Raw genomic sequence first — 14,246 nt, forward strand, 5'->3', positions numbered from 1 at the left:
ATAATTATTGTTTTTGTTGATCCATTTCATCTATTGCCAAACTTTAATATGTGAATTATATTATAAAAATAAATACATTTAGCATCGTCAGGTTTTTGTTTGTGCTTAATGGATAAAACAACGGAGCTGCGCACTCAGGTTTATGGCTGCTGTAAATTTTACCTGCCACAAGATGGAACTGTTTTCGATACTCTTGATGCTTTGAAACCTTTTCCGAAACATTTAGAGAAAAGCTTTAAAGATTTAAGAGGCTTAATTTCTCCATCCCTACTAGTTTTAGGCCTTTCTGTAAATATTTCAATCGAATTTAGCTGTTTTGGAGAGTGTTTTGAGCTTCTTTTTAAACATTTACTATCTGTAATGTCATTTTTCATGTGTGGAAAAACCGACGAAACTAATTCATCCAATCCAATTTCTTTTCACCCATATCCCCCACACCCACCCATGGACGTACATAAACACATTAGACTTTGCAACACACAAACGCACTCCTTCATTTATTCTCATTCTTTCTTGCTCTCTTAATATGTCATGAGTGTACGCAGATAGATTCTAATAATCAATTTAAAAATTATGTAAAAAATAAAAACGCCATTAATTAGCGACCTCTCATGGTACGCACAGTGCGTACAGCCATACAGCTGCAGGCGCCACTGCCGGATCTGATTGAATCAGTAGTTGTCATCCTGGGGGCCTAAGCAAATATTCAAGGGGGCTGCAGGATGACATAAAAGTATTTAATTAAAAAAATTAATAAATCAAATAATATACTGCTGATTTAAATTAAAATGCTAAAACTATCAATATCTTAAATCAATAACTAATGACTAAAAATAATTACAATTATTAGTTATTTGTTATTCGCACAGTAAACTACCGAGCAATTATTGAAAATTATTAAATTACAAAATTAACTTGAATATCTTCTTTCCATAATTCACCTGCTATTTTCCATGTCCAAAGCATATGTCAGCTTTGTCTCATAAATTGTAAAGAAATTGTTTAAGATAACTTCCCTGATTTTAAACAAGTCCTATTAGCTAGCATCACAGATAGATCAGCTAAAGTAATATATGGTGTGAACTGACAGCAAAATTCAATTCATTTTTTGAAGAAGAAACAATAATTAATTTCAGCTTGAAACAGTCCGCTGTGGGCCTTTTCCCCACACGTTTCTACCAGCAACATAAAACTGCAGTGTCAGCGTAATAGTTCTCAGAGCAGCAGGATTTGCTAGCACTAGCAGTACCACTGATCCATGGCTAGGTGGATCTGTAATGATAATCCAGGTTTTAGATCTATCACCTGAGGAATACTTTGAACTCTGACAGCACACGGTTACTATGGAGCACTCGTGTGAGAAAGAGACGCTAATGTCTCTCTGCCCCTGGAGGGTTTCAGCTACATATCCCATTGGAGGAAGGAATTTCCAGAGGCTTACAATAAACACACAAACACACAAGACACAATTCCTGATCATGTATGTATAAATGTCTCAACCAATCAATTCAATCTACGTCTACCTCAGTCACTGAAATGAGATCGACACTGAATTCCACAGGGAAATCTATTCATATGACATGCAGAGGGAAAATGATATACACCCACACTCAAACAGAAAACAATAGGGCTTATATTTCTGAGAAGCATTCTTCTAAAACGTGGTGGGCAGGTGAAGCTGGTTATGTGGAGCAATATAGTATCTCTATATCTCTACAATTCTTCATTTTCCCAATGAGAAGGCATTAGGCATTAGAGGAATATACCAGGTTGATTCAATACAAGTCAAATAATGCTGAACACCACAAAAAGAATTTAGACATGTACCTTTGTTTTTTGTTTTGTTTGTTTTTTAAAGAAAAAAAAAATTGTGGTTGCAGTGAGGTGCTTACAATGGAAGTGAATGAGACCAACTTTCAGAGGAATTAAAAGCAGAAATATAAAACTTATAATTTTATATAAAAATGTTATATGAAAACAAGTTCAAATAATTCTTCTGTTCATACAAGTTATTCTTGATATTTTTATGGTTGTTTCATGGTCTTAGGTGTTAAGTTGTTATGGCCAAAAAAAAAAAAAAAAAATTATATATATATATATTGGATATTGCTTTATTATGGAAGCTTGTTTCTGCCTCTAAATAAAAAAATAAAAAAGGTAATTGCAACTTTTTATCTCTCAATTCTGACTTTTTTTCCTCGCAGTTCTTTTTTCTCAGAATTGTGTGATATAAACTCGCAATTGCGTTATAAAGTCAGAATTGTGTTATATAAAGTCGCAATTGCGTGATATAAAGGCAGTATTGCGAGATATAAACTCACAAGTTTAAGTTATAAAGTAAGAATTGCGAGTTATCAAGTCAGAACTGCGTGATATAAAGTCGCAAGTGCGTGTTATAAAGTCAAAATTGCGATATAAACTCGCAATTCTGACTTTTTTCTCAGAACTGAGATATAGACTCGCAATTGCGAGTTATAAAGTCAGAATTGTGAGATATAAACTCACAATTCTGAGAAAAAAAAGTATTTAGACTTTATAACTCGCAATTGCGATTTTGTCACAATTCTGAGAAAATAAGTCAGAATTGCAAGATATAAATCCATTCACTTCCATTGTGCTAAATTCACTATATTTTCATTTAGTCATTCCAAGTGACTATTTTAATTTAATAATTAAGGACATAAAACATAATATCTACTCTCTACAAACATTAACATTTTAGTTTGAAGACTGACTCACAATATCATGATTCAAGATACATTCAGAAAGAGGGCAGGTTATTTTTCTCAACATACCTCAGAAAAGCGCTGGACATCCTGGGTCAGGGTTCCCACTCTGCTCCAGTTGTAATAGTTGAGAAACTTCACCACAGCGGGGTTCACAGCATTGTCCGACGGGACCGTCCTGAAGAAATTTGGATACTTTTTCCTGTCTGCCAGGACAGGAGTTGTGGCCGCAAAAGAAAGCTGAAAAAGAAGAAGGTTCAGTTTAGCCAAAGTCTCACAAGATAAATCTGTTCAGTGGCCTTCTGTGTCAGTGTAACATTTATAGCCTATAAGTACAGCTCTTATCTTGCTTGAAAGAACAAAATCTACAAAACCCTTTAAAATAAATTTCATACTATGGAAGTAAACAGGGCCCATCAACTGTTTGGTTACAGACATTCTTCAAAATATCTTTTTTTGTGTTCAGCAGAAGAAATAAACTCATACAGGTTTGAGGGTGAGTAAATGTGACAATTCATTTTTGGGTGAACTATCCCTTTAAGTGTAATACAGCACTATGGTGCATTTGGACTGAGATTGTGTTCACGTTCAACTTTCTGCATGTTGGATCGAAGGCAAATGGCCGTCCCATAGCCAGTGTGCCAGGACTCCAGGAGTCTACATTGTAGGTGTGAATGAATCAACACACTAACGCGTCTCTATAAAAAGACAGCTCTCACACCTTTGGTGAGTGCCTGTGGTGACTGGAGCCATGAACATTTGCGCTGCTGATGGTCAAACTCAGCATATCAGCTTGCGGATGTAAGTGTGTATTAAGATGCATTATCGAGAATCAAATTTTGTGTTTGCACTCCATAGGGCTCAATAATAAATTTTCGGGCCAGTAGTTCAGATTTGTACTTGCACTGCCAACGTTTACACCAATCCCAGCAAAAAAATATAATAATATGTTTATTTTTTTGTATTTTTTGGCTTTATTATGAGAGGACAGTAGCTAGACAGGAAGCGAAGTCAGGAATGGTCCACGAGCCTTGACTTGCAATTATGGCAGAGGGTGCAGAACGATATTGATTGTTATCGTTTATGATTTTTAACCCATTTTAACATACGTTTCCAAGATAAACACTCTACCAATTTTGACAAAAACCTTTTACCTTGGTGGCATAATTCACAAAAACAACAATCAAAACTTGACAGAAAACCAAATGTTTACATATGCAAAGCATAAAATCATGTACATGATCAGGAAACCATTGGAAGGTAAAGAACATGCGAGCAAGTGAATGGCCTGAAACTCTCTCTTACACGCTTGATTGTTGAGTTCTGTTCCATCTAGCTCTCCTCTGCCTCAAGATACTCAAATATTAATACGATTCTTTTAAAACGCTCTATGTACTGTTCAAGTATTGTATGCTAAGCATGTTTTTATATCTTTTGAGCTTTCAAAAAGGAGACCGTTTAGGCTTCACACTTTTGAAGACTTTTTTGCTCAAAACATGCCCTCTTTAATGTTGTCAAATACCAGGCAGAGCATTTTAAGCCTCAGCTGGAGCGAAAAACAAGCCCAGAACATCATGGTATGATTTTTATGCCAGTGCTCCCGTCAGTAGATTAACAAATGTTCCTCCGGTTATAATACATCCTGAGGGTTGTTAGTCTCTCAGAGATAAACATATGGAAATGCTTTGAGTTCAAATAGCAAAAGCCGTCTTATACTTGTTAAAGGAGCACACTCTTTGCTTACAGTCATAAAATGTCTGTCGGCTACGTGGCTGCACATTCAATTTGATGAAATTTTCAGTGCAAAGCAAAAAAAATCTAAACTGAATAGTGAATGGAAATGTAATCATTCAAAAGCTAGATGTTGATGTTTTTGTGACAATTTATATGGATGGCTTGTTCAATTTGCAGGTGATTTAAGCAGCAATTTACATATAGTACTAACAGAGTAAACTGCATTTCAAGAGCACAAGGAAGCACTTAAATATAAAAATGTGACAAGTTCTATTAAATTCTTGTCTACATCAGGGTTTTACCAGAAAATAAACTCGGAATAGGACATTCCTTTGCTTGGGATTGGATCAACTAAATTACTTTTCCTGTAAATAGAATTGAGGCTGAAATGGAATTGACTTTTGCTCTGGACTGTGCAGTGGCCGTGACCCCTGACCTCTGGCAAGCTGTGTGAACAGTGTCTCATCTCTTCTTATTTGTGGCTCCTCTGGTGAATGAAGTGGTGACGTAATCACATGAACACAGTGCTGAAGGGAACATGGTCTGAATACAGCTTTTCACAATACAAAGCAGCTTTACAGAAAATCATGTTGTTAATGTTTATAACTTAATATCTTCATGCCTTTAGCATGCATTTAGCAGATTTTTTAGCTATGAATAGGGAATGGCAGTGCTGAGCATGCATTCTACAAGATAAGACAATTTGTCAAATTCGACATTTGTTGAACTACGTACGACTCTTATCTCGTGTTGGATGAGCTGGATGGAACTGAAGTGATCATTATCCAAATGAATTAAATGGTTTTTATTTCTATAAAAAGCAAAACGGCAGTGGAGGCATAATGTAAACATAGCAGTGGCATATTCTATCCTAACTTCAACCTCACACTCCGTCATGGCAATATCACGAGACAGCTTTTCACCTCAATGAGAAATCTTGTCACATTTTTAATCTCATGAGATCTCATGGCATGAGACCTCATTACATCCCTATAGCAGTTATATATAATTATAGCTATATAATATACAAGTATAATATAAAACTATAAGTTGCATATATATATATATATGAGCTGCCTTGATGTCTTCTGCCTACATAGGCAGCACCCTAACCATCACGGAACCTTACAAGTGACCATTTTGCCTTAAAGGGTTAGTTCACCCAAAAATTAAAATTCTGTCATTTATTACTTACCCTCATGCCGTTCCACACCCGTAAGACCTTCGTTAATCTTCAGAACACAAACTAAGATGTTTTAGTTGAAATCCGATGGCTCAGTGAGGCCTCCATAGGGAGCAATGACACATCCTCTCTCAAGATCCATAAAGGTACTAAAAACATATTTAAATCGGTTCATGTGAGTACAGTGGTTCAAAATATTAATTTTAATAAGCGACGAGAATATTTTTGGAGCGGCAAAAAAAAACTAAATAACGACTTATATAGTGATGGCCGATTTCAAAACAATGCTTCAGGAAGCATCGGAGCACAATCAGTTTATCGAATCTGCTGTTCGGAGTGCCAAAGTCACGTGATTTCAACCATTGGCAGTTTGACACGCGATCTGAATCATGATTCGACACATTGATTCATTTGTGCTCTGATGCTTCCTGAAGCAGTGTTTTGAAATCGGCCATCACTAAATAAGTCGTTATTTTGTTTTTTTTTGGTGCACCAAAAATATTCTCGTTGCTTTATAATATTAATATTGAACCACTGTACTCACATGAACTGATTTAAATATGTTTTTAGTACATTAATAGATCTTGAGAGAGGAAGTGTCATTGCTCCCTATGCCTCACTGCGCCATCGGATTTCAACTAAAATATCTTAATTTGTGTTCCGAAGATTAATGAAGGTTTTATGGGTGTGGAACGGCATGAGGGTGAGTAATAAATGGCAGAATTTTCATTTTTGGGTGAACTAACCCTTTAATCTTTTGATTTGCTTGATGTCATAAACACTTATCAATGCTTAAAGGGATAGTGCATTCAAAAAATGAAAATTCTGTCATCAAATATACATTTTATACTCCACAGAAGAAAGTCATACAGGTTTGGAATGACATGAGGATGAGTAAATGATGACAGAATTTTCATTTTTGGGTGAACTGTGTTTCACCTACAGTAGACACAACGGGATTCATCAGGCACTCATTTCAGGTTAAAGTGAACGTCACTGACACATTTCACAAATTTACCTGAGTTGAACCTCCTTAAAGATACAAGCAAGCTGAATTTGCCATGCAGCGAGAAAAAAAAAAAAAAAAAACTTCCCCTTAATTCTTACCATCATCTCACAATAGTGCGCTGGTGTGTACACACCCTGACAGCCAGAGAACTTGAGAATAACAACAGTCTAACATTTCAATGAATTCCATTAAACCCTGTTAGAAACATTTAGACCTGTGAATATTTAGACAAGGCAACAGACAGATTTGGGTAGGATTTATTTACACTGTTATATTATATTGGAAATGTGTGAACTTAAGCTATAGCTGACAGCAGACATCAGAGCTGACATAATCACACCACCTGCTCTGCATTTCAAGAGGAAGAAGGGTGAGCAGAACATCCATTTTTCTTTTTAATATGGGTATGAGAAAATAAAAGGGGATTGTGATGGATTGAAGTAATCTAATATAATGATTTTGTGTCCTCTAAGAGAGATATTGATGTTAATCAAGGTAGGGTTAATTGCAGTGCCAAAAAGATAAGACATTACAATTCCTGATAATGACACAGGTTAGTAGTCTGTGGTTTTCTTTGATGCCAAGTGTGCATTAACTCACAGATAGACACTATCTAGATTGGTCTGGTTGTGGCCTTTTCAGACCTGCCTCAAAAAAGCCATTTCCTCACTGACAATCTTGAAAGAAGAAGCCAATCTCAGGACAGTGATGTCATGCCTGTTGAACGTGTCAAAGCCAGTACATTCTATTAAAAGCACTTAAAGGGACAGTTACCCGAAAATTACATTTGTGTCATCTTTTAATAACCCTCATGTTGTTTCTTTCCTCTGTGGAACACAAAAGATGTTTTGAAAAATGCCAATGTTTTTTTTCTGTACAATAAAATAAATGGGATCCAATGTGTTTTGGACTTTATTGACTTCAGTTATATGGGCAAAAATAGTTTAAACATGTTTCAACATGTAAAACAAAATACCTTATTCTGTGCTCCATAGAAGAAAGAAAGGTCCTTTTAGACCTTAGACAGCTCAAATTCATATTTGCATTCATCGTATGAAAAACCACTGGGTCATTCTGCTAAATACCTTTTGTGTTGCACAGAAAACAAATATATTATGTTGATGTTTAATTTTTGAGTGAACTGTCCCTTTAAGTCATTTAAAAATATGGGCTACACTGGGCTACACTGAAAGATCTTAATGAAAACTGGAGTAACGGCTGCTGAAAATTCAGCTTTGCCATGTCAGGAATAAATTACATTTTAAAATATATTCAATATGAAACAAGGTATTTTAAATTGTAATAATATTTTACAATATTTCTGTTTTTATTGTACTTTTGATCAAATGAATGCAGCCTTAGAGAGCATAAGAGACTTCCAAAACATTCAAATCTTACAGAACCCAAACTTTTCAATGGTTGTTTTTGTTCTTTATATATTTTATTTACATCTCTATGTACTGCTTTACACAAAGTGGACGAAATGCGAATTCAAATGTACTGTTTCAAACAAAAAGATCAACTCTCTCTTCACAAATGAGAGATCAAAGAGTTGAATATCTAATAAACCTAAGAAGCAATTTGTTCTTGTGCAGCATATTAGCAGATTTACAGCCTCTATCAGAGTTTAATCCTGCTTTCACATCAATGGCCAACTCCAGAATAAGAGTCATGCCATATCACCCCGTCACTCATCTCAGCTCAGTGAAGTGCTTGTTGTTCAAAACACACAGATTAGTGCTGCCAATTAAGGATTTTTAACATGTTAGTGCCACTAAATCCAAATGCACCTACGGGACTCACTGAGCATTAAGGGTCTCTTGGAGGTTGCTCTAATCTTTGTTTAGCGGAGACTAGCCTACATGCTGAATGCTCCATCCTCACAAGGGAAAAGTCAGAGCATAATGCACTCAGATACAACCATGTTGTCTCCACAAGGACTGAAAAAAAAGATGAGAAAGACTTTGCCATTATGTTTTGCTTTTAAAAACTCTTTTAGAATAATAAATACACATACAATCTACATATTCAAAAGTAACTGGAAAATTTTGCAACTAAAAGTTGTAGTTCCAGCATCCACCAACAGCGGCTATCTTAGCCATGCTGGCAAGCCAAACCTTGACTACATTTGTAGTTAAAAAAGTAGTTTTGACTGTTAAAAAAGTATGTTCTATTTAGTATGAATGTTTGTATTATGAATGAAATTCAGCCATGTTGTCACTGTCATTTGACCTACGGCGTCAGTTGTGCCGCTTCACCAGCATTCACAACTCCTCTCCTGTGGCCTCATTGGATAGTAAAGTGTCAATCGAATGTGTACTTCAGAATCTCAGCAGAAGTAGTAGGTCAGTTGGGTACTTCTCGCCTTTTTGCCCTTGTTTTTTAAATACTATGTATTTGGACATTTGGCATACTGTATTTCATATACTACAAGTATTCGATTTCGGACGCAGCAACTGTTTCTTGACAGGTTTCTTGAGCACAACCCACATCAGCCATTGGCCAGACAAAAAGTCCTGCCACCAAACTCATGCCATTGGTTAAACCAATTAAGCTTTGTTGGGCTAGCTGGGCTGCTCAAGTACATACAGCAATGTTTTGATAGCAGCCCAGTGACTGCTTCCCAATACTCTAATTGATGCTTCTGCATTTCTCGCTCCTCCGTCCTCCAGCCCGTGACCCAGAAATCAATCGAAGTCCGGCATCATGAGAGATTCATCAATTCTCTAAATGCTGTGATGATGCGAAGCCTAAGAAAAACGAAAGCTTGTAGAGGAGTTTTATTGTACTATTTAAAATGAATATCTACTCATTTTTCAAACTGTGCATTATTATGTTGTGATGATTAAATATACTCGCAACTAGTGTTATGTTTTAATTATTTTTCTTTGTTTTAAACAAAGTATATTTAGATTTATAATATCAGCCATTTATAAGTTTGGCTTACCAATATTAGTCAGAATTTCAATATTGGTGCATCACTCTATGAGCAACTTCACTCAGGTAAAGGTGCAATAGGTGATTTTCTAGAGAAACATTTTTTGTTATATTGGTTGAAAGTCTCCTGATCACTGTGTTAAATGGTCTAAATGTATTTGAATAAATATATATCATATGTGGAAGGTGTAGGACCATAAAATGTTTATCCAATCATTATTTTCGGTCTGAATGAAATAATACGATGTCCCACCTGCCTGTCAATGTATGTTTTTACATACACTTGCACACCCTGTTCGCGCAGACATCATACGTCATCAGCGAGTTTCATGCTATGGAGAGTACAGACAGGAGCACCGCAAAATAAACAGCTGCCATCTTTTACATTTCCTCCAAAACAACAAGCTTATGCTGCATTCCCACCATAGCTACCATAATTAAGGGATGGCAACCCATGACGTTCTAACCAGAGCTGTTCAGTCAGACTCAGTATTATGCGTTTCCATGTCAATGGTATCAACACCGAAATGAATCTGCAGCAGTCAGGTTCAAAGTCTCTAAGTTGTTTATATTCATTATAATTGTAATTGTAATGTTATTGAGACATGAGGTAGTTTAACACCATCTCTTGTGACACTTTGCCAAAAGCAGCTCTGTTTGTGTGTGCGTCATATGTTTTAGAGGAGGCGTGGCTTTGGAGACACTCTGAAGGGAGAGTGAGATTTGATTTGAAAGCTAACTCGCAATTGCTAACCTCTCCGAAAATGTCCTATTGCGCCTTTCAAGCCACAATGTAACAGGAATAGCTACAGATATTTTCTTCTGTATAGAACATTGCAATAATTAAATATTTTTGTAGGCCAACCCAGAAATGAGCAATTAGCCGGTTGGAATCGAGTTCAAGTTACGTTCTTTCCCGAATCCTGCCATTTCCGGCATTGGAGGTGCTCGCACTAACAAGAACGCTAAAGAACGCAGCATCTAGAGTCTAGAAGCAAATGTGCTGGCCATTACATCTTGTTCATCAGGATAATCTTTTATTAATTTTAAATTCTAAATACAAAGTATGACAGGGACTTTGTGGTATCCATTGGTTGTTGATTGAATGGAGGCAGATTTGAATGCGAGTTTGCAATCGATTGTAAGAGATAGACGGCTTTAAGTGGACTAAATGATTGGCATATGTGACCGGAGAGAAGTCAGTCATTTCACTGGAAGATCAACGTTTTAATTAAGAACTAGGAGCTTTTTTTTAAAACTTATTGCAACATATGCATGGATGAACTGTTCACAATAAGAGCAATAACGTGTTTAGAAAATAGAATGAATTTCCATTTCATGCTGACTTTAAAACTTGCATGATGTTGCACCTCTAATTTTACAAATACATCTCATTTCATTCCTTCCCTCCTCACATTTCAACAGCTAAGACTCAAGGACAGGAAACAAGTATGCACAATTAAGAAATGAGAAGCACCCAGTGACACTTTTCAGGAGACTCAACCCACGCATGACTTAAAGCCGTCTATGCACATTAAACCTGGATAGGAGGAAGAATGTTAACATTCAAAACACTACCTTTAAATAGTCTGAACTGCACCTTTAAAGCATCTCTCTGAATTCAAGCCAGCTGATCTGTGAACTCAATGTAATGACATCTAATGCATTAGATTCCCTTCACTTCCTGTAGAGCACATGATCAGTCTGAGCATTCGCTTTCTCACCGTGAAAGAATAAGAAATGAAGTTATCACACAAAATTAGCCTGTCTCCTTCCCACACAGATCCTTTAGCAGCAGGAGGCCTGGCATCTCCAGGTGATATCCAACCCTGAGTGACTTATTTAAATCTTTAAATCAAAGAAATAAGAGAAATTGCGTAATTCACATTAACTCTCATTTTGAAATTCTCGCAGAATGCATTTATATGCATCCAGAGTAAAATAAACATGCTATTCCAAAACAAAATTTTTAATCACTGCAGCGATATACATCTTGTCATCCTCACAAACACATAAGTCTAAGGCAGGTGACATCCTATTGGTCTCCTAATCCTGCTCTCTCCTCTTCTCCCCACATTGTCTCTTCATCCTGTTGCTTGTGCCGCCACGGAGTTTTAATTGCCACCCCCTGCCAGAGGCAAAGCCGTGCCGACAACCCGCGTCTTCTTTCCATCAATCTCCCAGTGCCAGTGTTAATTAAAACTGCACAGAGGAGCCACTGCCTGTCACACCTCTCAGCTCCACAGCCTGGGACTGGAAGGTCACAGTGCACACCTAGTAAGTACAATAAAGGGGACTAGGGATTTATACTCCAGAAAAATACCAGATGACTTTGATACTCTAGAGGTGAACAGAATGAATAGAGTTTGAGAGGAAAGATATGTGGTGGCACAGATGTGCGTTGGGCTACTGAAATGAACAGGTAAAATCTCCAAAAGCCAATAAATGTATGTTACGTTAAATTAAATTTACCTTGAGTGTCACATGATCCTTCAGAAATCATTTTAATATGCTGATTTGCTGCTCAAGAACATTTCTTGTCATCAATGTTGAACAGTTTTTTTATATATATATTTTTTTTCAGGATACTTTGTTGAATAGAAAGTTAAAAAGAACATAATTTATTTGAAATAGAATTAATTTTTTAACATAATGGATGTCCTTACTGTCACTCTCGATCAATTTAATGTGTCCTTGCTGAATAAAAGTATCAATTACTTTAAAAAAAAATAAAAAATCATATTGACCTGAAACTTTTGAATGTGAAACATGAGTTGAACTTTTGAAAAATAGTGTATTAAATATTTACATTGCTTTAAAATAATAACTATATTAATACAGCAGCTTTATCTGTTACTACTAACTGTTCTAATAGTTTTAATTTAGTTTACTGTATTGTTAATTATCGTCTAATAGTCGAGTTTTCTGAGGAGGCACTACCTCCCTTGCCTCCTCGTAAAAAATGCATGTGGTGCGTGGAAGTGAGCAAGTGAGTGTGTGAGAAATAACAGAGGGACGTATTGAAGAAAAAAAGAAATGGTGGGGCAGAAAATAAGGCATTTTGCATTCTGGGAGCGCAGCCTAACTGAGTGAGGTCTAGTATAGCCAACTCTCTTGACACTCCGGCTGCCTGAGTCAATAGACAGCATTTCATTCTCATTAAGGTTTTCTAGCCAATTCTAGAGACGGTGGCCTTGCAGAATGAAATATTGACAACACTGCACAACATTGTTCTCAGCAACACTGCCATCGACTTGCAATGAGCTTAGCTTAGTTGCTCTTTGTAAGCTGACTGGAAATGGAAAAGATTAAGCAAATGCAGCCGTGGTTGTCCACCTGACAGTATCTTTAATGAATGGTAAATAATGTTTCCGTTCACATGTTCATTCCTCCTGAAACACATTTTTTTTTTAAATTTGTCTAACAGTCAATTCTGGAAATAAAAATGCCATTTATTTTTTCTAAAGAGAAAACATATTGACCAGACCTACCAGGAGCTCTGTGGTTGTTAAGCAACTAGACATGCTTCTGTAAAAGTTATTATGATTTTCTACTTCATTAGAAAAAAAAGTGTTTATTAGGTGAATTCCTGGTGAAGAACTACCCAAAATTAACCAATTACTGAAAATCCACAAGAGCAACCAATTAGAGAAGTCACTATTATACACAAAAGAGCTCAAGAGAAATTGCTCTCAAAGCACTGGCAATTACAATCAAACTGTTCTCACGCTACGTTTTCTGCAATGAACAAACTTTCTTTTTTGAATATTAATGCTTAACGATTAACACTGCCTTTGCATGCCATCAGAAATTTCCACTTCTGAAGTCTAAATGCAATTGCTTTGTTGTCAGAAAGAATAGGAACCATGGAGGACTTCATGTTCGTTCTTGCCTACTTCTTGCAGAAATCTTATTAAAGCCAAAATGTATTGAGGATATTTAGTCAATATCCAATGATCCCATTTGTTCACAACAATATAAACATTTACCCACACTATTGTATACATTCATCGTGCCATCTACAGCTTTCTGACGATTCTGGAATTTCAGTCAAATAAATGCTGTTTCCACTGTGTGAAATACATACAATATGCATCAACTGGTTATTTATATACATATATAGTTCAGTCATGAAACTCTTCTGAGCAGCTGATTAGTTCACTTAAAGCCGATTGGTCGTACAATTGTTCTGTTTGTTTTATCTACATAGCCTATTTATTCCTGACTTCGAAGCGGATCAGTTTATTGCAGTGCGACATGGGACTTTGCTAGCCCTCCACCTTCCCCAGCACCACCTGCCTAGATCTGTTCGGAGGGGTTCTCCCTATGTTTCACGTGTTATGTGCTGATGAAAACTTTCCATAAAGAATATGAAAAAATCACCATCTGGTTAAATCCAACTTCAGTTTAAAACACACAATGTCTATAGACACAAAAGTTTACAGATTATTTAGATGACGAACTTAAATTTATTAACAGTTAAAGAAAAACATAAAGCAAATGCTAAGGGTTGACAGTGATTTGAGTTATAATTTACTGGGTTTTGATTTAATTAAATTTATCAAATTCAAATGTCTGTTTGATTCAACAGTTAATTAGACTCAATTAAATATTATTTGATTCAGTATTTTTAAATGCATTTATTGGATTCATTAAT

At 36.1% G+C, this 14,246-nt stretch overlaps 1 protein-coding gene across 1 annotated transcript in view; it reads right to left on the minus strand.

Moving 5' to 3' along the window:
- gabbr2 (gamma-aminobutyric acid (GABA) B receptor, 2) overlaps positions 1-14,246 on the minus strand; it is a 243,340-nt gene that overhangs the window by 99,696 nt on the left and 129,398 nt on the right. The window contains exon 3 of the mRNA XM_067412257.1: positions 2,796-2,966. Within this exon, the coding sequence (XP_067268358.1) occupies positions 2,796-2,966 (171 nt within the window). The remainder of the gene's footprint in view (positions 1-2,795; positions 2,967-14,246) is intronic.

This window comes from Chanodichthys erythropterus, chromosome 15 (genome assembly GCF_024489055.1).
Source record: "Chanodichthys erythropterus isolate Z2021 chromosome 15, ASM2448905v1, whole genome shotgun sequence".
NCBI classification, from domain to species: domain Eukaryota; kingdom Metazoa; phylum Chordata; class Actinopteri; order Cypriniformes; family Xenocyprididae; genus Chanodichthys; species Chanodichthys erythropterus.